The sequence below is a fragment of the Neoarius graeffei genome, chromosome 28 (genome assembly GCF_027579695.1).
Source record: "Neoarius graeffei isolate fNeoGra1 chromosome 28, fNeoGra1.pri, whole genome shotgun sequence".
Classification (NCBI taxonomy): Eukaryota; Metazoa; Chordata; class Actinopteri; order Siluriformes; family Ariidae; genus Neoarius; species Neoarius graeffei.
The window spans coordinates 19,436,816-19,464,045 of NC_083596.1; the positions used below are offsets into that span (position 1 = coordinate 19,436,816).

The window sequence follows — 27,230 nt, forward strand, 5'->3', positions numbered from 1 at the left end:
CCCCCACAGTCCAAAGACATGCAGGTTAGGTTAACTGGTGACTCTAAATTGACCGTAGGTGTGAATGTGAGTGTGAATGGTTGTCTGTGTCTATGTGTCAGCCCTGTGATGACCTGGCGACTTGTCCAGGGTGTACCCCGCCTCTCGCCCGTAGTCAGCTGGGATAGGCTCCAGCTTGCCTGCGACCCTGTAGAAGGATAAAGCGGCTAGAGATAATGAGATGAGATGAGACTTATGCTTGTTACCTTTAAGGAAAATGTGATGTGTATTCAGTGTATTCACGGACAACAAAAGATCTCAACATTCCACAAGATTCCCTGAACTCATGAGAGATCTCTAGCTTGCAGTTTGGAGCCTCAGAACGTGTTAGGATTCTGTAGACTTTGTCTCTGGAAGCACCAAAAGGTGTGAGGATTCATGTCTCTTAGCTACGGTTATGTGGAACCCACCTTTTGTGATGTTAAAGCTATGAAGTACCTTCGGTCAGTATTGCTGGGTTTCAGTCACGTGACTTTTCTTAGCGGTTTTACCAGAAGTGAAATAGCTGGCGGTCTAAACAGCTGCCGAAGTGCAAACACCTAGCGATAACTTATCAGAGCACGCTCGTAATCTAGAAGCCGCTGCTCGCTTTGGATATATTCAGAAGGTCGCTATGTGCAATGGAATCGACCCCTACAGTCTGCGAAAGAAGGATTTGTCATACGATCTCGAAAACTACCCTTCAGTCGAGTTCCCCGACATCTCGAACTATCTGGTGTTGCAGACGTCCTTCTACACCGCAAAACAGATGAAAGCGTGGAAGAGTATGGAGGCTTACAACTTTTTTGTACGTGGCTGGGTAAAGGACCTCGAGATCAAGTCGCTGCCGAATGACTCCTGTATCGTTTTTGCCCGTGTAAGTTTGTTTTTTTTTTTTTTTAAAGCTTTTAGTTCGCGTCTTTACAACAAATGCGCTGCAAGTTGAAGTGCAAACAAAGAACAGTTGGCTTGATTCTTACTTGTGTTGGCTCTTATCTCTGAGGTAAATCATTCACAAAGATCATCAGAAACCCCTTTAAAGACCCGGATCTTAGTTAAACAAGACGGAGAAGTGATCACGGCGCATTGTACGGTAACTGTACGGCTGGGAAGAATTTTGTCATGATCTTCATGCATATGGACTTTGTGAGGAGTAAACAAAGAAACAGCTGGGGACTTTAGCGCTTCGTGACTAAAAAAAAAAAAAGTACCGTAAAATAACGACACACAGCAAGAAAAGTACTCGGAAAACACTAAGGACAGAGCTGAGAGGGAGATACAAACCTTTCACCAAGTGATCACTGCAAACTCGAGCATGCTTCGACTCGGCTCGCTTCGATTTCAGTGAGAGGTTCAAAAGCCACCTTTCTCTACGTCTTTTTGTGAAATCCTGTGTTCGTTCACCCTTTTTTATTAGTTTACGCAGAAACCTGAAGACACTTATCAGTTTCACGCTTTGATCGATTCGAACAACTTAAAACAACGCAAGCGTAAGGCATTTTTCATGCGAGCAATGCACCTTCTCCAGACAAACACTTTGTCAACTGAGCTTTGGTAGACCACCAGCTAAAGTTTTGAATAACTAATGAGGCGGATGTGACGGCAAGTGAAACCCAGCAATAGGAGTCACCATTTTGTTTTGGGGTGGCCCCCTCCCAAAAAGGGACCCGGTTTAGAAACTAATATAAACTTAAACTTCAGTGTTTTTCAGGGAATCACTCATACTTGCATTGTTTCTGTGCAATAAAAGCGGTTAAGGCAACATGTTTTGTGCAAGTATATTTTTTGGCTACTTCTGAGATACAGACTTCCACGACGACACGATTGTTTAAATTCCACAATATATGAAAATCAGTGATGGACAGCAAATGGATGTTAGGGTTATCAACCTGTTTTTAAGCTCATCAATAAAACAGTACAGTATGCAGTGTATTGTTTGACATCACAAGTCCATGTCACATTAAACACAGCCACATCTGTGCTACTGCAAATATGAAAGTGTGAACATATAGTAGACACGTGTTTCAAAGGTTAATGAGAGGAAGACAGGAAGAGTATGCCAACACTGAATTATTAATGAGATGTCAATCTGGTGCACAGAAAGTGATTTAATTGGACAGTGGCGTTAGAAAGACATGTACTGCAAGTTAATTCTCCACCAGGGAGAGCTGTTGCTTCTTGCCTTTTCATGCAGTTCGAGCAGAAATCAAGAACGTGTGTGGTGTGAAGAACTTATTACATCCTTGAGAAACTCCAGTAATATGTGGAGAACTGAAGAATAAACTCTGTTCCTACGAGGCCATCACTTACTGTTAGAACTTACTGTTTAGCAGTACAGAAAAAAAGTAGCCTAGAACTGATTACAAATGACATCATTATGGATGTGATCTTTTCCATCATGTTTGGATCTGATTTTTTTTTTTTAATGGATCTCATTGGTCTACTTGGCCAAACAATACACTGTAAAAATGAAATCAGGGGCTACTAATAAATTCTAAGTATACTGAATTTACAAAATCAAAATTTCATTTTTCATGCCAATTTTTTTTTTCAAATTTCACTGATAAAATTACAGAAGAGCAATAGTTGCACTAAGAAACACATTTTTTAAAATTTCTGAGAAAAAAAACTCAGAATTTTCAAGATTAAAGTCAGAAATTTCGAGAAAAAGTCAAAAATTTCGAGAAACAATCTCAAAACTTTTGAGAAAAAAGTAAAAAATTTCAAGAAAAAAGTCAAAAATTTCGAGAAAAAAGTCAAAATTTTTGAGAAAAAAGTCAAAATTTTCAAGAAAAAAAGCCAAAATTTTCGTCAAAAGTTTTGAGAAAATAAACTCGAAATTTTCGAGAAAAAAAGTCACAAATTTAGGCTACCAGGAAGTACCAGGTCATTCAGAGGTGACGGAGACTTGGTCTGCTACTACTGTGTTTAGTGTTGCTGAAATGGACGACTTAATCAAATGTTATTTCGGGATTGGGTTTAATAACAAAGAGATCCTTGCAGTCTTGGCACAGAATCACAATACTGTGATTTCTATCCGGACTTTAAAGAGGCGGTGTCGTGAACTTGGTCTTTTCAGGAGGCGAAATCAGTCGGACATTGACAATGTGATAGCCTTCACATCACCAACCGACTTCCTGTACCCCGGTTGTCACAACTCTGAATTCCATGGCTCTGGTCTCAGCCATTCATGTCTACCGGCCGTGAGTGAGTGTCACTTCCGTATGGAAGCCCGCCTTCTACAGATTTCTGACCTTTTTTTTCTTGAAAATTTCGACTTTTTTTCTCGAAAATTTTGACTTTTTTCTCGAAACTTTTGACTTTTTTCCTCGAAAATTTTGACTTTAATCTCAAAAATTCTGAGTTTTTTCCTCAGAAGTTTCCAAATAAAATATAAAACCCTGGCCCTATTGCTCTGCCGTATAAAATACAGAAAATAACCAAACTGAATATTTTGAGTAACTTTTCTGTCGTGAAAGGTGTGAAATCAAATTTTATTCAAGTAGTCTATTTGTTAACATAACCAAAGCTTTGACTCTCTTTCTTCTTCGTGCAGTGATGTTCATCACACTATCAGTTCTTAATTTTAAGGTATGTTTTTAGATTTAGTGCCAAGTTTAACGTTATTGAACATACTTCCATTTGCCTTTTTAGCACATCTGGCTGCTTGTACGAAAATGGCGCTATCCTTTTCAGCTGCCTGTTAGTATTAGCTAATGAAACCCAATCTTGCGTTAATACGATTACTTTTATCTAACTGAAGCTAAGTTAACTATCCAGCAATCTGATCTTAAAAGTCACAAAATACTAGCTAATGTTCGTCACATTAGCATTTTCAAGTGAAGCGTATACCCAAGACTGTGTTATAACTGAAATTACCAAGTTTTGTGGTTTAAAAAAAAAGAAAAAAGCTTGCTACGTGGAGTCAACGATAATTAATTCCAAGTAATTTATTTACATCTTTCACCAGTCCACCTATAAACGCATTTGTCTGACTTTTGTTCCTGTCTCCTTTATTTTAAGTCTAAACTACAGTACCTTGCAAAAGTATTCATCCCCCTTGGTGTTTGTCCTGTTTTGTTGCATTACAAGCTGGAATTAAAATGGATTTTTGGGGGGTTAGCACCATTTGATTTACACAACATGCCTACCACTTTAAAGGTGCACAATGTTGTTGTTGTTTTTTTAAAAAAATATATTTCCCTTTTTCCAGGTGGATATGAAGCCCATTCAGCTCGATAAGCAAACATAGCAGTGACGAGAAGGGAGTTGGCTGCATGCTTTTTTTTTTTTGTACATTAAAAACATGCCACACAATTTATTTTTGAGTATAAAACATATCCAATACAAATACTACCTTGAGTTAAAAAAAAAAAAATACTTAAGGACATGTTCACCTCTGACTTTTTACTGATGTGAGAATTTTGCTGCTTCCTTAATGTAATCAAATGATTGAGACTGTTTTATTGTTAATATTTACACTGCCATGCATCTAATGCAAATGTGCAAAGCAGAAATGCTAAACAAAAACAAACAAATTTGAATCGATTTATTTAAATTTGAGTTTAAATAAAGAATATTTATTAAAAGCAACCAAGTAATATTACTTAATTTATTAATTATTTTACTTAAAATAATTAGTAGAATGAAGAGACCTGGGGCGGCACGGTGGTGTAGTGGTTAGCGCTGTCGCCTCACAGCAAGAAGGTCCTGGGTTCGAGCCCCGGGGCCGGCGAGGGCCTTTCTGTGTGGAGTTTGCATGTTCTCCCCGTGTCCGCGTGGGTTTCCTCCGGGTGCTCCGGTTTCCCCCACAGTCCAAAGACATGCAGGTTAGGTTAACTGGTGACTCTAAATTGACCGTAGGTGTGAATGTGAGTGTGAATGGTTGTCTGTGTCTATGTGTCAGCCCTGTGATGACCTGGCGACTTGTCCAGGGTGTACCCCGCCTTTCACCCGTAGTCAGTTGGGATAGGCTCCAGCTTGCCTGCGACCCTGTAGAAGGATAAAGCGGCTAGAGATAATGAGATGAAGAGACCTTTTCCAATGCTGCTGCCATGTAGACAAATAATTTTGGTGATTTTATTTGATTTCTTTAATCAGAATTAATATGCGACTTAGACTTACTCAAATTTATTGCTGTAATTTTTTTGACTTCTTTTTAAAAAAAAAAAAAAAACCACATATCACTTTTTACTGCAGTGTACGTCTGTGTAGAATTTTACTAAAAGTTTTTAAAAATTATATCATAACACTGCCTTCAGAGGTTTGTACAATGGAAACTATGCATGGTGGGTGCATCGCTTCTTACCCTGACACACCCGTCACTCAGGAATAGGGCCAATCTGAACGCATCAAACCACATGACCTTTTTCCATTGCTCCAGAGTCCAATCTTTATGATCCCTAGCAAGGTGAAGCCTTTTCTGATTAGTCTGACTAACAAGTGGTTTTCTTATGGACATGCAGCTGTTTAGTCCCAATCCTGTGAGTTCTCGTCCCATTGTGATTGTGGAAATGATCTTAAAGCAGATACACAGAACCATGGCCTCACTTTCGTTTATAAATGCCTTGAGACCTCAAGAATGGCACAGGAATAGTTTTAAGTGTTAACAATAAATCTAATGTAGTAATTTTTACAATTAAAGTGATTTATATAGGTAGCGGTCTGAGTGAATGACCTTGACGTCCGTAACGTCACAGCAGGAAGTCTATCGGTCTCATCGCCATTTCCGCTAGAATAAAACACAGAGCTGACTGCAACTCCGATCCTCCATTTTGAGCTAATTTATCGCCATGCCACGTAGATGTGCCAGCAACATGACAGAAGGTGGATTTACGTTGCATTCATGGCCCAAGAATGTTCAAACTGCAAAGATTTGGATGTGTTTTGCAAGTTCACGGACACATTGGGTGGCTATGAAGTGGTCTCTCCTCTGCACTATATATATATAAATAAAAAACACACCTCATTGAAGGAAAAACATGAAGTACTTGTTTTTACATGCATTAAAAAGAATTCAAAGTCGCAGGGACATACTGTACCCATGACTTATGCCAATCTGAATACTATAGCTATGCAGATTTCGTTTCAGAAGTTATGCAAACTTCAGAACTGTTGTGTAAACATTTCAACTGTATTTTATACAAGTAACGGTTCTGATAGAAATTAGCGTAGCTACTGTAATTAGTTAGATTTTGGCGGTTCACATACTTTCGTTTCGTCTCTATTTAAATTCTCTGCGGCACCACAGAGACCTAATATCTAAGCAGATATTTTGCCGGAGCAAGAGGAATAAAAGGAAAACTCACCAAAAGTTACAAAAAGTGCTCTGACTTTAAGAATCACTGACCTCATCTGTCAATTATCTTTTTTTTTTTTTTCCCCTCAGCAATTAAAAAAGTTTCCCCTGGCTTTCCTAACCTTGTACAAACCGTTATCTTCATGCATATGGAATCAATTTTGTGCCAAAATGTTCATACAATACTTTTGAAATATCAAACAAAAACGACAAATCAAAATACAAAAAAAGTCAATTTTTTTAGACTGGCAAACAAATTATTCGTGTAATCATGCAAAATATCAGTCTATTACTCTTCAGAAACCTTTTATTTTTGTTCCGTGTCTTTCTCAGTTTTGCTTGACGTAATTTATTTTGGTTGTGATTCCAGCTTTCTCGTTTGCGCTCCCTGACTTTTTGCTTGCAGTTTTGGCACAAACTTCACGTGTGGGTGGGCTGTCCAGGAACGCATTCCCATTGGCTAACTTGTGTTTGACTGACAGCTACGCTCAGACATTCCCCCGGAGGCTGTTGCGGCCATTTCCTACTCGGATTTTGGCGGACTGTTTGACGAGTGACCGATCCATTGACGGTAAACAAGGATCGAGTTGACTTCAGTGGCGACTATGATATTGAATTTACACTTTGTTGAATTAATTCAATATCATAGTCGCCACTGAAGTCCACTCAATCCTTGTTTACCATCAATGGATCGGTCACTCGTCAAACAGTCCGCCAGAATCCGAGTAGGGAATGGCTGAGTGTAGCTGTCAGTCAAACACAAGTTAGCCAATGGGAATGCATTCCTGGACAGCCCACCCACACGTGAAGTTTGTGCCAAAACTGCAAGCAAAAAGTCAGGGAGCGCAAACGAGAAAGCTGGAATCGCAACCAAAATAAATTACGTCAAACAAAACTGAGAAAGACGCGGAACAAAAATAAAAGGTTTCTGAAGAGTAATAGACTGATATTTTTCACGATTACACGAATAATTTGTTTGCCAGTCTAAAAAAACTGACTTTTTGTTTTTTGATTTGTCGTTTTTGTTTGATATTTCAAAAGTATTGTATGAACATTTTGGCACAAAATTGATTCCATACATGCACAGCTGTGGCACCCACTAACAGTTTGATGGTATGAGTAAATAATGAATTAATACAATTTAGTTTCTGGGGAAATATAAACACAGCATTTGTATCAGTCGATTGAAACTGGTATCTTAAAGGGCATATTCTGGGCCAATTTCGTTTTTTTTTTTTATATGAAAGTATGTCCCTTTACACACTCATCCAGAAGGGTAATTTTGCACAAGGTCATCTGTTTACAGCAGAAAAAAATAAAATAAAACGCGTCTGGAAAAATCCCAAGGGAGTCTGGAGCCAGATTCGTGACGTCACCTGCGGAAGCGCCAGCAGGCTGCGCGAGCTTTGCATGGTTTCAGTGCACAGCCTGTGTAGACCAAGCGCTTCCATTTCTCTCTCATTGTCCGGTCTTTTGGGAAACGCTGAGTACTAATCCCATCAAGATTGGTGTTGCTACACCCTTTTACGATACATCTGTTAACCATTTTAATAATTACGCGATAACGTTGAAGAAATTTGCAGAAAACCACCAGGTCGTTTTCTCATAAACAAACCAGCGCTGACGTAGGATTCAGAGGGAGGCGTCCCGCACGCGATGTCACAAAAATCATTGTTTCCCAGGAAATCCAAATGCCAAGTTTTTTTCAGAGGCGGAACAATTTGCCTCAAATGGCTCGATTTCAACTGAATTTTTCTGGTATTGTGCAAGGTAAAAAAAAATTGCACAGAATGCAAAATGTGACGGATATTTGACCAAAGTTTAATATTAAATAGGAGAATTACATTGCTCTTGCTCCTGAATTTACCCGTGATATGGACTATAAAGGAATACTCTAGAATTTTTTCACCCAATTACCGTACTATCTACCACACACACACACGGTTAGTACAGAGTACCGAACAGGAAACCCACCAGCTCACTACTCACTTATAAATAGCTGAGGGCAGCTGATGAATTATAATATGTAAAATTAAACGACAAACGATGAGCCATTAAAAAACACCACAATAAGAGGATGTCTTTCTAAAGCTGTTCTTATGAAGTTTACATCCCCCCCACAGAGTTTATCTAACTTTCCATCATTGGAGTAACACCGTAATCAGTAGCTTCATGAAATATCAGACCCATGCAACGACAGTGCTAGCAAATAACCACAAATTATTCCATCAGAAATAGTAGTTCGGGGCCGAAAATAATAAATTATACATATAGATTTTATACAGACAGAACAATTCTTTAAAACGTGCTAAAAATATATTTTGCTGAAAAGTCCACTATGTAGGATTCAGTTGATTGCAATTAACTTGATGCCCCTCTCTTAACCCCTCCCTATCCAAGCGTGTATTTGAACATGCGGAGGCCATCAGGTGCCCGTATCATACGTCCAGTACTTACATTCCACTCTCCACTGCTTTTTCTCGTGCTAAATAATATGCACGATCCTCCATCTTTCACAATTTGGGTTCTCAAACTTGTTAACCAGCACCAGCAAACACAGATTCCTCTTCTTCTTCATCTTCCTGCTGGTGCTTTCTTTCGGATTCATGCTACCACTTGGAAAAACATGACGCTTTCTAGAGGTTGGTTCGTTCTGGGCCACTGTAGCGGCACAACATGGCTGTTCTGTGGATGTGGACCTGCGTCCTATGTAGATATAAAGTGCTCGTTCTAAGCTTATGAAAACACAATGATTCATCATCTCATCTCATTATCTGTAGCCGCTTTATCCTTCTACAGGGTCGCAGGCAAGCTGGAGCCTATCCCAGCTGACTACGGGCGAAAGGCGGGGTACACCCTGGACAAGTCGCCAGGTCATCACAGGGCTGACACATAGACACAGACAACCATTCACACTCACATTCACACCTACGGTCAATTTAGAGTCACCAGTTAACCTAACCTGCATGTCTTTGGACTGTGGGGGAAACCGGAGCACCCGGAGGAAACCCACGCGGACACGGGGAGAACATGCAAACTCCGCACAGAAAGGTCCTCGCCAGCCCCGGGGCTCGAACCCAGGCCCTTCTTGCTGTGAGGCGACAGTGCTAACCACTACACCACCGTGCCGCCCATGATTCATCATTACAGGTAATTATTATCCACTAATGAAAACATAGTTATGAACACTATACTCCATTTCTGCTAATGGAGCTCCCCAAGTTCTACATAGCGGACCTTTAAATTTTTATTGACCGATGTCAACATTTGCCCTGAGACATCCAGTGTAAGTGAGTTAAGAGTAAAAAGGTTTTCGGTTCAGTACGGTGAAACATGATGAAATGCCAGTTTGCGGTAATCACACACACTGTAGATAGAGATTAAATTGAAAAATGCTTAAGTTACTCCTTTAAAGCGAGACAGACTTTCAATTTCATAAAATCGGTGAAATTTAGTTCCTTCTGAAATTTGGTCATTATGATATATGTTTATTTCTGTAATATTTCAAAAAAAAAAATCAGGCCATTCTGTTGCTGGGAAGTTACTTAATTTGAGGGGATTCCCGAACAAATAATGTGCATGAAATCGCTCGCTTCACGCAGTCAAGCAGACAGAGGAAGTCCGTGTGCGCGTGCCCAGGTTTACCTTCTTCGTCTTCTTTTGGGTTTTACGGCAGCTGGCATCCAGAGTGTCGCATTACTGCCATCGACAGGTTTAGCTTTGACCGTGCACTGACAGTTACATCATTCTGTCGCTAAACGAACGGCTGATCACACCGAGGTGCTCGCTGACCGCCGATTATTTATTAGTTTGGTCCTGCATTTCCTTTCATTCGCAGCATAACATCTTTTCTCCTCGCTTTCTGTTACTGTCGTCGGTCTTTCACGTTTCATTCATACACTCACGTCCTCTATCTCTCCCGTTTCAAATTTGTATCCCGCAATGCCTTGCGTGAACGGGGAAAGCCCACTACGTGATGCATGATGCATTATCTTGAATGGTGAAGCAGGAAAAGATAGTGGAGAATTTAGGGCCATGTGGCCCTAATTCATTAATTGTTCTATTTTAAAAAAAAATAAATAAAATTGGAAGTCTGTGATTCGAATTCAGTAGCTTTCGGTCCACCAAACAAAAAATAACTGGGTGTCGGGAAAATTCTTTTTAATGACCTAAACTTGAAAAATCTGAAAGGCAGCCTATCTTTAAGGCGAGCCATCCTAACGAGACTTAGACTATGTCTTCGTGTACATTTTGAATTTCCCCTGCATCTGGCAGCAGCACTAAGCAACAGTGTTATGTATTCAAGTGTGTCAGTGCATTACTCTGAGTACCACTCTGCTCAGAGACTATCATCTTACACTGGGGAGATAATACAGCTAAATCCATAAACCATAAAAAGTCCTTAAAATAGTGAACATACACCCTGGAGGAGATTGCAGAGGAATAGGCAACACTCCCAACAGGCAACAAAACCCAGGACTCTGGAGCTATAAATCAGCAGCACTACCTGCTGTACCGCCCACATTACCACATCCTCGTCAAAAATACCTGGACGGTTACAGATAATATATCAATGTGTGGCTGTAAGAGAAAGGAACAGAACAGCATTAGGCTCCACAGGCTACGAGACCGAAAAGGAGAATCACACCATGTGGTTGGCGTCTACCTGCTGTCCTTGGGTAAAACGTTCTGATGAGCCACATGCAGTGGAGGGGGAGCAGAATTTACTGCTTGCTGTCAAAATGCTGCCGAGGGACACGGGAGTGTAGGGGGAGGGAGAGAACAAGCGAATGAGAGAAACAGGAAAAGCACGAGCATGTTGCTCAAAATGGCATCCACCTCCTCATACTAAGCCATGAACAAATAGGATGCTGTAAGTAAACAATATGAATAGCTGCGATACATTAAATATACTGAAGATACCTGGGTGACATGTTATACAGCCAACAGTGCTCTGCATCCCACAATACAACCCCAATTTCAAAAAAGTTGGAACAAAGAACAAATTGTAAATAAAAACGGAATGCAATGATGTGGAAGTTTCAAAATTCCATATTTTCTTCAGAACAGAACATAGATGACATATCAAATGTTTAAACTGAGAAAATGTATCATTTAAAGAGAAAAATTAGGTGATTTTAAAATTTCATGACAACAACACATCTCAAAAAAGTTGGGACAAGGCCATGTTTACCACTGTGAGACATCCCCTTTTCTCTTTACAACAGTCTGTAAACGTCTGGGGACTGAGGAGACAAGTCGCTCAAGTTTAGGGATAGGAATGTTAACCTATTCTTGTCTAATGTAGGATTCTAGTTGCTCAACTGTCTTAGGTCTTTGTTGTATCTTCCGTTTTATGATGCGCCAAATGTTTTCTATGGGTGAAAGATCTGGACTGCAGGCTGGCCAGTTCAGTACCTGGACCCTTCTTCTACGCAGCCATGATGCTGTAATTGATGCAGTATGTGGTTTGGCATTGTCATGTTGGAAAATGCAAGGTCTTCCCTGAAAGAGACGTCGTCTGGATGGGAGCATATGTTGCTCTAGAACCTGGATATACCTTTCAGCATTGATGGTGTCTTTCCAGATGTGTAAGCTGCCCGTGCCACACGCACTAATGCAACCCCATACCATCAGAGATGCAGGCTTCTGAACTGAGTGCTGATAACAACTTGGGTCGTCCTTCTCCTCTTTAGTCCGAATGACACGGCGTCCCTGATTTCCATAAAGAACTTCAAATTTTGATTCGTCTGACCACAGAACAGTTTTCCACTTTGCCACAGTCCATTTTAAATGAGCCTTGGCCCAGAGAAGACATCTGCGCTTCTGGATCATGTTTAGATACGGCTTCTTCTTTGAACTATAGAGTTTTAGCTGGCAACGGCGGATGGCACGGTGAATTGTGTTCACAGATAATGTTCTCTGGAAATATTCCTGAGCCCATTTTGTGATTTCCAATACAGAAGCATGCCTGTATGTGATGCAGTGCCGTCTAAGGGCCCGAAGATCACGGGCACCCAGTATGGTTTTCCAGCCTTGACCCTTACGCACAGAGATTCTTCCAGATTCTCTGAATCTTTTGATGATATTATGCACTGTAGATGATGATATGTTCAAACTCTTTGCAATTTTACACTGTCGAACTCCTTTCTGATATTGCTGCACTATTTGTCGGTGCAGAATTAGGGGGATTGGTGATCCTCTTCCCATCTTTACTTCTGAGAGCCGCTGCCACTCCAAGATGCTCTTTTTATACCCAGTCATGTTAATGACCTATTGCCAATTGACCTAATGAGTTGCAATTTGGTCCTCCAGCTGTTCCTTTTTTGTACCTTTAACTTTTCCAGCCTCTTATTGCCCCTGTCCCAACTTTTTTGAGATGTGTTGCTGTCATGAAATTTCAAATGAGCCAATATTTGGCAGAAAATTTCAAAATGTCTCACTTTCGACATTTGATATGTTGTCTATGTTCTATTGTGAATACAATATCAGTTTTTGAGATTTGTAAATTATTGCATTCTGTTTTTATTTACAATTTGTACTTTGTCCCAACTTTTTTGGAATCGGGGTTGTACATCAGGCACTTATTTACAAAAAAAAAAAAAAAAATATATATATATATATATATATATATATATATATATATATATATATATATATATATAACGAAAAGTCAACCAAAAAACCTTGGTGTTATCCTGGATTCAGATTTAAATTTCCACAGCCACATCAAATCAGCAGCTTCATCTGCTTACTACCATTGCTTGAGTCAGAGGAATAATGTCAAAGGAAGACCTTGAAAAGCTCACCCATGCCTTTATTTCCAGTAGATTAGATTACTGCAATGATTTCTTCGTATGCCTTTCAAAACAAGCCGTTCGGCAACTTCAACTTATTCAAAATGTCACTGCTAGGGTCCTGACAAAAACTGGGAAATATGATGACATTACTCCAGTTCTTAAAATCTTTACACTGGCTACATGTGAGTCAGAGAATTGATTTCAAAACCTTGATGCTTGTGCATAAATCACTCTGCGGCTCAGGGCCCTCTGACATGCTTGTAATATATGAACTTTCTCTGAACCTGAGGACATCTGAGGCTGGTCTACTGACCGTCCCAAGGGTTAGAACAAAACATGGTGAAGCAGCGTTTTATCATCCATCCATTATCTGTAATCCTGTACAGGGTCGTGGGCAAGCTGGAGCCAATCCCAGCTATGTGCGAGGGGCGGGGTACACCCTGGACAAGTCGCCAGATCATCGCAGGGGTGACACAGAGACAGACAACCATTCGCACACCTTCACATTCACACCTACGGTCAATTTAGAGCCTCCAATTAGCCTAACCTGCATGTCTTTGGACTGTGGGGGAAACCAGAGCACTGGGAGGAAACCCACGCAGACACGGAGAGAACATGCAAACTCCGCACAGATAGGCCCCCGTCAGCTGCTGGTCTCGAACCCAGGATCTTCTTGCTGTGAAGCGATAGTGCGAACCACTATACCACCGTGTCGCCCTGCGTTTTATCATCATGCAGCACAAACCTGGAATAACCTCCCAGATGACACGAGACGAGCCCCGACGCTGACCATTTTTTAAACTAAAACCGTTTCTTTTTTGCACCGTTTATTGCACCCTATAATGACCTCTATTTTCTCTCTCTCTCTAAACTCAAATCATTTAAAATGTTTTATTCTTGCACCTCTTGTCTGCACATTTGCCATTTTTAATGAATTTTAAATTATATTTTAAATTGTAAATCACTTTGAAAATCAATTTTACCTTTTATAGTTTTACTTCTTACTCTTTTACTGTAAATGTGTATCTTGTTCTCTATTTTATTGCTCTGTAAAGCACTTTGAGTTGCCTTAGTGTAGGAAACGTGCCACACAAATAAAGCTGCCTTGCCTTACTGTTGGAATACAGTGATGAAAACAGTAACTGCAGCTACGCATACAAAAGACACAGCTCATCGCAGACAACTGAAAAACGTACCTTAGCTAGTTTATTACCTACGCCAACTTTGTTGGTTATGTTTTCGCCTCCGTTTGTTTGTCTGTTCCCAATGTAACTCAAAGTAGTGAAAGGATTTCGATGAAATTTTGAGGAAACATGAACCATGGGCCAAGGAACAATTAGATTTTGATGTAAATCTGGATGCATGGCTTGGTGGAGGTATGCACTCTACCAAGGGCCCTTCCAGTTACCTACAGTACTGTGCAAAAGTCTTAGGCGCCCTATTTTTGTCCATACAAACTGTTATACAGTGGTGCTTGAAAGTTTGTGAACCCTTTAGAATTTTCTATATTTCTGCATAAATATGACCTAACACATCATCGGATTTTCACACAAGTCCTAAAAGTAGATAAAGAGAACAAAGGTAAACAAATGAGACCAAAATATTATACTTGGTCATTTATTTATTGAGGAAAATGATCCAATATTACATATCTGTGAGTGGCAAAAGTATGTGAACCTCTAGGATTAGCAGTTAATTTGAAGGTGAAATTAGAGTCAGGTGTTTTCAATCAATAGGATGACAATCAGGTGTGAGTGGGCACCCTGTTTTATTTAAAGAACAGGGATCTATCAAAGTCTGAGCTTCACAACACACGTTTGTGGAAGTGTATCATGGCACGAACAAAGGAGATTTCTGAGGACCTCAGAAAAAGCGTTGTTGATGCTCATCAGGCTGGAAAAGGTTACAAAACCATCTCTAAAGAGTTTGGACTCCACCAATCCACAGTCAGACAGATTGTGTACAAATGCAGGAAATTCAAGACCATCGTTACCCTCCCCAGGAGTGGCCGACCAATAGAGATCACTCCAAGAGCAAGGTCATATTTATACAAAAATATAGAAAATTCTAAAGGGTTCACAAACTTTCAAGCACCACTGTATGCAGTACATCAAATGATGACCGTGAGAACTGTGTACTATAAACTGGTATGTGTCATTTGGAACACAGATTCAATGAACGAGCAAGACAGTCTGAGAAAGAAATGAATTTGCATGAGTGTGCGATGTGATCTTAATTCAGAAGACAGGAACTATAAAAGGTCCTGACATGCATTCAGTTTATTCTCACCAGACATCCATTCGCACCCCTGATTCTCCCAGGCTAGAAAAAAGCCCACAGGAAAAAAAAAAAAAAAAGAAGTGGCATAAATAATTGACACACTATGGGTCAGGATTGCTTCTGCAGGGCACCATGAGGGGAAATGAACTCGAATGACTCAACATAAAAACGTTAAAGAAGAACAGACCGGAGGTAAACATCATGAATGCTACTATGGAAACGCATGTGAGCAGTTTGAGGTTAAGGTAATGGCTGGTTATTAACGTGGCCCTCCTGTAAACCTCTACAAAAAGTGAAGCGAAATGCTTAGAATCATCTTGAGAGAGAGAAGGGGTTCAAAAATGAGAGGAAAGACACATCAGTTAAAGGTAACCTTGGTTAAAGAACAGAACAGTAGTGAAGACAGATGTGAGGATCCAGATAAATTACACTACCGTTCAAAAGTTTGGGGTCACCCAGACAATTTTGTGTTTTCCATGAAAAGTCACACTTTTATTTCCCACCATAAGTTGTAAAATGAATAGAAAATATAGTCGAGACATTTTTCTGGCCATTTTGAGCATTTAATCGACCCCACAAATGTGATGCTCCAGAAACTCAATCTGCTCAAAGGAAGGTCAGTTTTATAGCTTCTCTAAAGAGCTCAACTGTTTTCAGCTGTGCTAACATGATTGTACAAGGGTTTTCTAATCATCCATTAGCCTTCTGAGGCAATGAGCAAACACATTGTACCATTAGAACACTGGAGTGAGAGTTGCTGGAAATGGGCCTCTATACACCTATGGAGATATTGCACCAAAAACCAGACATTTGCAGCTAGAATAGTCATTTACCACATTAGCAATGTATAGAGTGGATTTCTGATTAGTTTAAAGTGATCTTCATTGAAAAGAACAGTGCTTTTCTTTCAAAAATAAGGACATTTCAAAGTGACCCCAAACTTTTGAATGGTAGTGTACATTACAAAATAACCCCAACATTTTATTCCTAGTCTTAGAGTTTTACTGGTGAATGTCACAAGAACATTAACTTAAGCTGTATTAACTCTTATTTTGAAGTTTAAATAATAGTAATCATTACCAGTACTGCCATATTTAAAAATAAAGCTGTAGGTTGGCCAATGTCAGTGTCAGTGTCCTGGGGGCGGAGCCTATATCATTCCAATGCTGTATAAAAAAAAAAAAATATATATATATATATATATATATATATATATATATATATATATATATATATTTATATTAAATTCCATATTTTGTATAGTGCTTTTAACAATGGACATTATCAAAAAGCAAATTACAGATAAAAAATTATATATTTATAAAATTTATGCCGAATGAACAAACCAGAGGCAGTGATGGCAAGGAAAAAACTCCCTGAGACAACACGAGGAAGAAACCTTGAGAGGAACAAGACTCAAAAGGGAATTCATCCTCATCTGGATGACACGGGATTGTGCAATTCTAAATCATTTCGAATCTATAATTGCATCCTATATAGTCAAAAAGGGCTAATTGTGTTAACAGGAACTCATGAGCTTATGAACAACTTATGAGTTTGAGCATCAGAATAATTTCTGAACTCATTCTAGTTTTAACTTCAAGTCGACTGTATTGAACAGAAGTTACTAACTGTTTAACGATGGAGACTTGATTGCAAAACTGTTCATAGCAACACTATTGCACTCATTGATCTGATAGGTGTTGTTTATGCAACACTAGTGAGAGATCAGGCCAAAAATCGAGCCTTGTAAATGTTTCGTTTGAGAGCTTGGGTCGTGGTAGTTAAAAAAAAAAAAATAAAAAATTAATAAAACTATGTCACCATATACAGTTGTGGTCAGAAGTTTACATACAGTGACATGAATGTCATCTTGGATATGAATGTCAGGGCAATATTCGGGCTTTCAGTAATTTCTTTGAACTGTTCTTTTTCTGTGGTAGAATGATTGTACAGCATACATCTTTAATTAAAAAAAAAAACACTAGAATTTGGTGCACAAGTTTTAATTTTCTTTGGGTTTTCTGAAATCAACACAGGGTCAAAATTATACATACAGGGTCAAAAATTTACATATGCTCACTTAGATTATTAATTCAGAGGTGCTGAAACTTCCAAAACGTCTCTCATCTTGACAAGGCCAAGGTCTTTTAACTGCCTGTTAATGATCATGATTGACTGCAGCTGGTAGCTTCTCTGTGCCTTTATAAAAAGGGTTTGATTACAGCACTCATTGGATTGACCAACACACAGTCAAATGGGAAAGTCCAAGGAGCTCAGTGCAGATCTGAGAAAGAGGATCACAGATGTACACAACTCCGGAATGTCTCTTAGAGCCATTTTTAAACAACTGCAAATTCCAAAATCAGTTCAAACAACTGTATCAAAGTTATTGTGAGGTGTAGTCACTTTGCCAAGCCACTTTGCTTCAAGAAAACCCAAACTGTTACCCTCAGCTGAAAGGAAATTGGCTTGGATGGTCAGGAACAACCTGGGAACCACCATGGCACAGCCCTGCCATGAACTGAAAGCTGATGGATCACTGTCTACAGTTCAGATCACCGTGGACTAAGAGGCTGCTATCCAAGAAATAACCCCCTGCTCCAAAATTGACACCTTCAAGCTTAACTAAAGTTTGAAGCTGACCACACGGACAAAGAAAAAGCCTTCTGGAGGATAGCTGTATGGTAAGATGAGACAAAGATTGAGTTGTTTGGTCACAGTGACCACCATGTACAGAGGGACACTGTACCAGCTGGTGGTGGTGGTAGGATCATCATGCTCTGGGGCTGCTTTGCTGCTAGTGGAACTGGTTCATTGCACAAAGTGGATGGAATTATGAAGGAGGAGGACTACCTCAGAATTCTTCAGCATAAACCATCAAAAACTTGAACACAACCTGGGAGTTACAACAGGACAATGAACCCAAACACGCATCAGAGCTGGTTGTGGATGATAAAGCAGGCTAACATTAAGCTTAAAACAAGCCCTGACTTCAACCCTATTGAAAATATATGGATTGTGCTTATAAGTCGAGTCCATGCCAAGAAAAAAACAAAAATTTAATTGAACTCTACCAATTCTACCATGAAGAGTTGCGAAATATCCAACCAGAATTCTGCCAGAAGCTTGTTCATGGTAAACAAAAATGTTTGGTCAAGGTGAATCTGGCGAAGAGACATTTTACCCAAATATTAGATGTGCTGTATGTATATTTTTGACCCTGTATGTATAATTTTGACCCTGTGTTGTTTTCAGAAAACCCAAAGAAAATTAAAACTTGTGCACCAAATTCCAGTGTTTTTTTTTTGTAATTAAAGATGTATGCTGTACAATCATTCTGCCACAGAAAAAGAACAATTCAGAGAAATTACTGAAAGCCCAAATATTGCCCTGACATTCATATCCAAGATGACACTCATGTCACTGTATGTAAACTTCTGACCACAACTGTAAATATGTCAGTTTACTCAGATTTATCCTGAATGCAGTGCTCAGAAGTGCTCTCAAAGTTGTATGTATGCAGCAGTATGCTCTGGCTTTGAGTTACAAGTATAACTAGACAAGTGCATTTCCGGAAGAAAATGTGAGTGTGGCTCATGATGGATGGCAGTGTGTGCTAGGTGAATTGGTCCAAGCTACAAAATGAAATTTGATAGCTGCTGGATGAATTATGATCAAGTCTAGCCAGTGTAATTTGATGGGGCCAAAAACGCATTGCCACCAATGGGAGAAAAAAGGGATGGATGAAAAGTAAGAAAAAGACAAGTGCGAGTCATAACTGAGTCACAGGCGATTGCTCCAAGACAACGAGGGAGGCTCAGCCTCCTCTAAAAATGACGAACATCGTGTAGGATGAATTGCGCTAGGCTTATGTTATAGCCGACCTTATAACATTGCTATTTCAGATCCAGAATCATAGAAATATATGTGCTCAACCCAACTACAGTGCGAAATCATTCCGTTATAACTTTCCCCAGTTCGCCTAATGTGTGCGTGAGTTTTCCCCCTCGTGACAGCGCGATGCAGCCCAGCCTCAGTGGACTTCAATGGCATTTGGGAGCTATGCGCTTTCAATCTCAAAATGCAAGATGATTATTGGACAAATACTGCGAAAACGCCCGCCCACGGAGTCCCACGGACTCCCAGCCTCAGTGGACTTCAATGGCATTTGGGAGCTATGCGCTTTTCAATCTCAAAATGCAAGACGGTTATTGGACAAATACTGCAAAATGCCCGCCCACGGACTCCGAGCCTCACATGGGAGGGACATGGCAAAGCTTTCCGCGAGGAGACTGGTGATTGGTGAAAGCGGCCGGATATTTTCTTTGATTGACAGCTCGTTTCAACTATAGACAGGCAGCGGTGAATTTCAGTTCAGTCCCATGCGGATTCGCAAGTGCTGTGGTGTATTGTAAGAGATCAGCTTACATTTCGATTTCATTCATTACATACGGTTTCTACCAGCTTTTTTAGTTTGTATATATTTTCATTGTAAATAAAGTGTAAATATAGTGTTGTCAAGTTTGCTATCTTAGTTCCAGAAATGTCGTTTATTTGAGTGACTGAACTTGAACTTGAGGGGGCTAGTCAGCTAGCAAGAAAGCTGCGCATGGATGCCAAGCATTGCTGATTTAATTTTGGCGAAGCCATTTGCCAGTCTTCCTTTCGAGGAAAAAATTAAAATTAAAGAGCAGGGTAGACCAACGCCTCAAATTGACTTGGTGAAAAAGGTAGGGAATAATACTCGTTCCTTTCAGCTCTCCTGGTACGAGAAAGTGAATTGGCTAACAGCAAGTGACCCACATCAACAACAGTAAATAGGCTACTTTAGTAATATGTCATGGATGGACCAAAAATATAGAATCTATTTAAAATGTTTATGCTGAGTATATTATATTGGAATATATATTTTTCTGGATATGAATTAAACACAGCTACAATTTGGAAAACATTTTTAAACAAAAATACAGCCGAGAACATTTCACACTACAGACCTGGATTAAAAGTGAAGGGTTATCAAAATTGTCAATAAAACATTTCTCAGTCAAAATAAGTAAAATATAGGGAAAGTGTCATTGAATGAAATGTGTGGCACCCAGCTCTATGTTTGGCTCCCCAAGGTCAGTGCTTGTGCCTATTCCAGAACACTCTGCTGTTACTGCTGAGGTTCCTGACAAAGAGCTGCTTTCAATAATGATCAATTTTTAAACAACATGCCACAATTTTAAAATATAAAATATTAAAATATACCCCCCCCAAACACCACCGTCATGTATATTGGACAGTAGGCTAATGGGCCAAAAGAACCTGTTATTTCACAGTTTGTGACCCTGACAACAATCAGCCAGATCAGAGGCAAGAGTATGGGCAAAATTGATGTTTTTTTTTCTTTTAAAATCTGGAAATATCGTAACCGACCAGCCTCCCCTGTTTGAAAGACTACCAGCCGCCACTGAACTGAGTTCATGCACGTTAGGGTGGTCCCGAAATGTATGGGAAAAATTTTTTTTTACCAAAACATTCCAACCACCCTACCATTTTTTTACATAGGCTAAAAGAAGGCAACAAGCAAAATTTCAGAAAAATTGGTTAATATTTAGAGGTGCCACACGAGGTTGCAAATCGGGTTAAGCCATTAACATTAGTTGGTGCGTAGACTGTTGCAGAGAAGATCTCAAACCCCCCAAAAGTCACAGCTCTAGAGGGAATATGCCACTTCTATGAAAAAGAAGAGGCAGGAAGAGTTTATAGACTGATAGAAGGTTAACTTCCATGCACTAAGGGGTTCTTAAACAATGAGCACTGATCGTAATATGCTGATGAAGTTGTGAATGTTTTTCTTTCTATGTTTTTCAGATGGCTAGCAACAGTAATACAAGTAGTACCGGTGGTGCAAAGCACAACACCAGAAAGGACAATTATGTTTGGTTAATTGGTCCCACTTCCAAGGAACTGTCTGGGAGAACGCTTCCTTCTGCTAGGGAAGTCCTTAGGCCCTGTTTACATTATTTCGAATCAGCGGATCATCAGATTAACGTTTTTAAAACGATTCGCGTACACACACAAAATTTCTGTGCCCGCAACAAATCGTTCCCCGTGCACACAGCAACGCCAATACATGGATATGCTAATCACATGACTAATTAGACGGCACGTCACATGATCCAAGTGCATATCGGGCATGCGCAAGTCACTCACCACTTGCAAGTGGAAGGATGTCGTTGTAAAAAATGAAGTATGCCAGTCTGTTATCGGCGGTACTGGTACTACAATGACGCCTTCTTTACACCGTGTATGGCCTTCGTGTTTATGCTAGAAGGATCTAACAGTGTTCGGTACACTCTTCACCTCGCAGAACGGCCGTTTTTTGCGATTACAACAAGACTATTTAGTGCTACGGTAACCAACACACTTCCTGTATTGCTCATTCACTTAATGACTTCAACACACTTCCTCTATCGCTTATTCACATGACCAACGTGGCATGACCAACGCCAGCGACTCAGGAAGGTGGATGTCACAGTGACGTTGTCCAATGACGACGTCAGCTAGAGCTCAGCACTGCGTATCCTCGTTCCTCAATGTTTACACAGCACCGGATCAGATACGTACTGGGTTGAATACGTGGGCCCTGGCGGATTCAAACTGTTCCGCCTGTGGAGTCGTTTTCCGGCGTTTTAATGTGCACGGACAGTGCATCCGCAACGAAAACGATACGGATACGGTCTAATGTAAACACCACCTTAGTGTGTTCTTTTATCTCCACAAGATACCGTAATACCGAAGGGTTTAGAAAAATCACAGACAAGTAATAGATATTGTTACTTTGAACACAGTAAGTTATATTACTGTATTGTTTGTATTAATATGAAACAGTTAATAAGCCACATTATTTTATATTGTGTCTTGAGTGAAAACTTTAATGGCTTTGTGGCACCTCTAAACATTGTTCAATCTTAAGTTATTGTGCGAAATTTGGTTATTTTAGGCAATGCAAAAAAAACAAAAAAAAAAAAGGTAAGGTGGTCGTAACAAAATTCTAAAAAAAAAATTTTGGACCACCCTAATGCACGTGTTGGGTGTGTTGATACTGAAACGCCATTCATTCCTTTAGGGGGAAAAAAACATGAGAACGAGTGCATCTTTCAAAAAGCTGTATACCATTCACACGCAGAACAGATGAAGTAAAGTTGGTATGGGGTCAATATCTTGAAAAATACAGAAGAAAAAAACATGGCAAAAAGCTTGCTTTGCAATCACACCATGTCAAACACCCATCCTCTGGTTGGAGCCTCAGAAACCTGAAAAAATTCTGTTTTAAGAGCACACACACCAGGCACAAATGATCATTCTATTTCAGTATGTACGCTGTTAAACAGTATAACTGTCATAACCAATTTTTCATCCTGTTCCATCCTTAGTCGTGAAGGAACAAATGCAGGATGATGTTGATAGATCACCTGAATACTAGAATGGAATAAGTAGTGAAAGAGTGCAGGAGGATATGCTGTGGTAAACTCACATGAGCAGACTGCCTGGGGCAGACATGGACCTTTCTTCTCTCCTACTGGGACACTCAAAAGGGTTCCCGAAAGAGCGCTTCCGCAACATGGCCTTCACCAGGATCTATTCCCAAACACAAAGATTGATAAAGAATAAAAGGTTTCAGTTTCTTATTTTGTTTCAATGCAATTATTAAAAATATGGACTGGTTGCTCAGAAGAGAATCTGAAATCAACCAAATACTAAAAAAAAAACAAAAAACAAAAAACACCACCACCTTTCCCAAAAAATTAAGCATATCCGTGAAGGAAAAAAATCTCATCTCATCTCATTATCTCTAACTGCTTTATCTTGTTCTACAGGGTCGCAGGCAAGCTGGAGCCTATCCCAGCTGACTACGGGCGAGAGGCGGGGTACACCCTGGACAAGTCGCCAGGTCATCACAGGGCCGACACATAGACACAGACAACCATTCACACTCACACCTACGGTCAATTTAGAGTCACCAGTTAACCTAACCTGCATGTCTTTGGACTGTGGGGGAAACCGGAGCACCCGGAGGAAACCCACGCGGACACGGGGAGAACATGCAAACTCCGCACAGAAAGGCCCTCGCCGGCCACGGGGCTCGAACCCGGACCTTCTTGCTGTGAGGCGACAGCGCTAACCACTACACCACCGTGCCGCCCAAGGAAAAAAATGCAATAAAGAATGAACATGGCAACATTTCCAAATGAACAAGGACTAAGCCTCGGTGTTCCAGTCTCTCCATGGCTACATCCCAAACCGTACTACTGTAGCATGCCATCTGTGGTAACGTTAGCCCTATTTCACGTCTCCTAACCTTCAAGGGAAGTGAGAATCACCTGGACACCTTCCATGCTGAGAACTTTCACAAAGTCAAAGTGACAAGTGGTGCTGTATTTGGGGGTGGGGTGGGGGGGTGCAGCTGTCATGCAGACATCTTTCCCTTTCTTCTTCTTGACTCGAACATGCAGGACCATATGGACACAATATGGAGTTATGAGTAGCAGCTGTGTGTAGCAACTTGACATCATGGAAAGAGCTAGAAGTGACCTGGCCCTCTAAGCTACCGATAGTTTCCTCTCACCTTTTCTGCCACGGTGAATGTATTTTCATATATCACGTGTGAAAGCGCTCTTTTGTGTGAAATTCAATACATTTCTTCAAGTAATCACATTAATCACTATAGATTTGGTTTAATCTAACAGCATCCAAGTGGCTTTCACTTGCATATTAGGGTGCATCAGTTGCCGACTAAAAATGAAAAGTTCCTCCGATCATGATGCATTTTTGTTTTTATGTTCCTTTTGGTAAGAAAACACACTGGGTGAAATATTTTGACAAAATTCAAAAGTTTAAAGGTCCCATGGCATGAAATTTTCACTTACTGAGGTTTTTTAACGTTAAAATGAGTTCCTCTGACCTTCTTAAGTCACCCCAGTGGCTAGAAATTTCATAATGTGTAAACCAAACTATGCCCAACATTTGAGAATGGCGCGTCAAAACGGCGCATTGATAAACTCTTCCCTTGCCTACGTCAGCAAGGGAGATGATCCCCACGCCCCCCCCCCCCGGATTCCCACCAACTGTATGGATTGCCCGCCCAGCTCAAAAGTTGCCACCAAACATGGAAGTTGCGCTGTACATGGATGTGACAACACAGAAAGGAGTCTGTTTTTACTGCCGACGGGAGAGCCCCTGAAGACGCAGTGGCTTAATTTTATTTACTCCAATAATACGCCGTCGAGTCTATCTAAGACGGTGTATGTTTGTCGGAAGCATTTTCCTGATGAATGTTTCCACAACTTGGGACAGTACAGGGCAGGTTTTGCACATCAACTGTCACTGAAGCCTGGGTCCGTACCAAGCATCCCTGCCGCATCAGCCACAAACACCGAACAAGTAAGTGTATAACTGTTAAGTCGTTTTGCCGTGTTTTAAAATCGGTGCCACGTTAGCCTTGCAATGGCTACATTAGCTGTGCAGCTAACCGCTTCCTGCAGTTAGTCAGGTAATCTGCGCTATAAAACCAAAAAGCATGCAGCATGCTCTGTTATAATAGCCAATCAAAACAGTTTTTACAAAGACACCCACATTCTTTTTTTTTAAGTCACTCGTTCATTTTATTTGTTTGTTCAGTAAAAACCCAAACATTTGTTGAATTTATTTTATTTCCTCACGTCGCACCTTAATGACGTCAGCGCGCGGTATTTTTCCCTTCGCGGTTTGTTCCTTCTCTCTCGCCATAGTAAGACACCCACATCCGCTTGTTCTGACCCACTGGAGGTAGCGTCACAGTGCTGTTAGCCAATCAGAGGTAACACGTTTACATGTCATGAATATTAATGATAAGACCCGCCCCCACCCTCTACCCTTCCCCGCCTCCTGCTTCTCATTAGCAAAACGACGCACTGGGAAAAGCGCTGAAATGGGGCTTTCTCCCAGGAGGCTATATCTACGTGCCGAGGGTTCATTTCGAGAAAGGCTGCGGATATAACATCCGGAAACCTCCACGAGCCCGTTTAAAGCATCAACAAACCACCATGCCATGGGACCTTTAATGGTGGCACCAGGAGCTCAAAGTTATGGAAAAAGCTGCTATTTTATCACTTTTCATGAAACATTACGGCACCTTATAGAGTATACCAAATATCTTAGATACACATTTTTAGTACATATTCTAAATATATCATCAAGCACAGTTTGAGTTTTAGCTGTTCATTGAATCATTGTTCAACTACTTTTAAACAATACAAATGTATTATGAATCACATTAATGCTTCTCAATCCCTTGCAAAGGTTCTTAACATGATCTCTGGGTCACAAGAAATCAATAAATGGAGTCCAACATTGTGACTCAAACCTTACGCGAAAACATAAAATAAGCGTTTTTTGGCAAAAAAAATGAACCTCATGGTGCCACCATTAGACTTTTGAATATGGTCAAAACATTTTACAGGATGTCTTTATTGGTGAAAAGGAACACCCAAACAAAAATGCATCAGATTTTATGAAAGTGAGGGCAACTGATGCACCCTATCGCATATTCAGCAACCCATAAAATAGCACTTGATCCAGTGCATTCTATTATTTTGGATTCATTATATATTTTTATTTATGTCCCTCATCAAAAAATTCCTGTTCAGGGATTGGCCAAGAATGGCTCACATGACATAAAATAGTTTCATCACTGATTAAGCAATGTACTGTATCTCGTGACATAAAAAAATGAAAAAAAAAGGATATGGTGCGAGTCAGTCATGGTATATCCTGGATATACCATGAACCGATGTCACAATTTCAATCTATACGGCCGATTCGAGTCACAGCTGTGGCTCTGCGAGCATTTCTGTGTGTGTAGATCAACGTATCATGATCATGCCTATCGAGGCAGGCGATGGTATGGTACATTGCACATGTGCAGGTCGAAGGTCACACCAACGTAAACAACAAACATGGCTGCCTCCAGTGAGTTTATGCCGAGATTCATTCAATCTTAACACTTTTAGTTGAGAATTTTTTCATGAGGGATATAAATCTAACATACCATGCACTGAGAGGCACCAGGAATTATGGTTTATCTTCGGTGACTGGCGTAGTACTGTTTTCTTCGGTCCTGTGCCCCTCACAAAATAGTACTATACCAGTCACCTCCGAGAATCCATCATTTCAACCAGAACCTCGGTGCATGGTGTATTTGATTAATAGTGCAGGGACAGTTAACTGTATGCTTCACTCATGACTGTAGCCATGAGATATGAAACAAGGACATGAAACCATAATGTATGATTAAGATGCTATCTTTAAAGGGATACTATTAGTTAAAGGGGAACTGAAGGCAAATTTATCAAAATTCTATTTCTCTCATTTTATTAAATATCAGAATGCATTTCTGACAGCTATTTTGTCACTGCTATACCAAGTTATGAGTGTTTGAAATATGCTCTGTAATATATCAGTCCATATGTCAAAGCAATGACCGTAAACGAAATTCACTGAGACTTGTGCGAGACATCGTAGGACGGAAGTAAAACGTACAGCGGAAATCAAAGTGACCAACATCTGCCAACGTTGTCAAAAGACGCGCGCACCCTCCTTCGAATGCTTATATAATCAAGCCGGAAGTTTTCCGCGTCCGAAATCGCTCCCTACTCACTATAGGGCACTATATAGTGTGGACGCCATTTTGTGATGCTGTCCGAAACCTTAGTGAGGATTATGTGGGAAATGCGCTGAGTATAATACGCATTTATCACAAAAATACATGCATGTATTTATTATTTTGAAAACCCACCAGCCACCTG

General features: G+C 40.2%; 1 protein-coding gene across 5 annotated transcripts in view; it reads right to left on the reverse strand.

The window, feature by feature from the left end:
- Nucleotides 1-27,230, reverse strand: part of camkk1a (calcium/calmodulin-dependent protein kinase kinase 1, alpha a) — a 314,395-nt gene that overhangs the window by 5,953 nt on the left and 281,212 nt on the right. For all 5 annotated transcript variants that reach the window (XM_060912105.1, XM_060912109.1, XM_060912106.1 and 2 more), the window contains one exon: nt 22,922-23,025. In XM_060912105.1, coding sequence (XP_060768088.1) covers nt 22,922-23,025 — 104 coding nt within the window. The remainder of the gene's footprint in view (nt 1-22,921; nt 23,026-27,230) is intronic.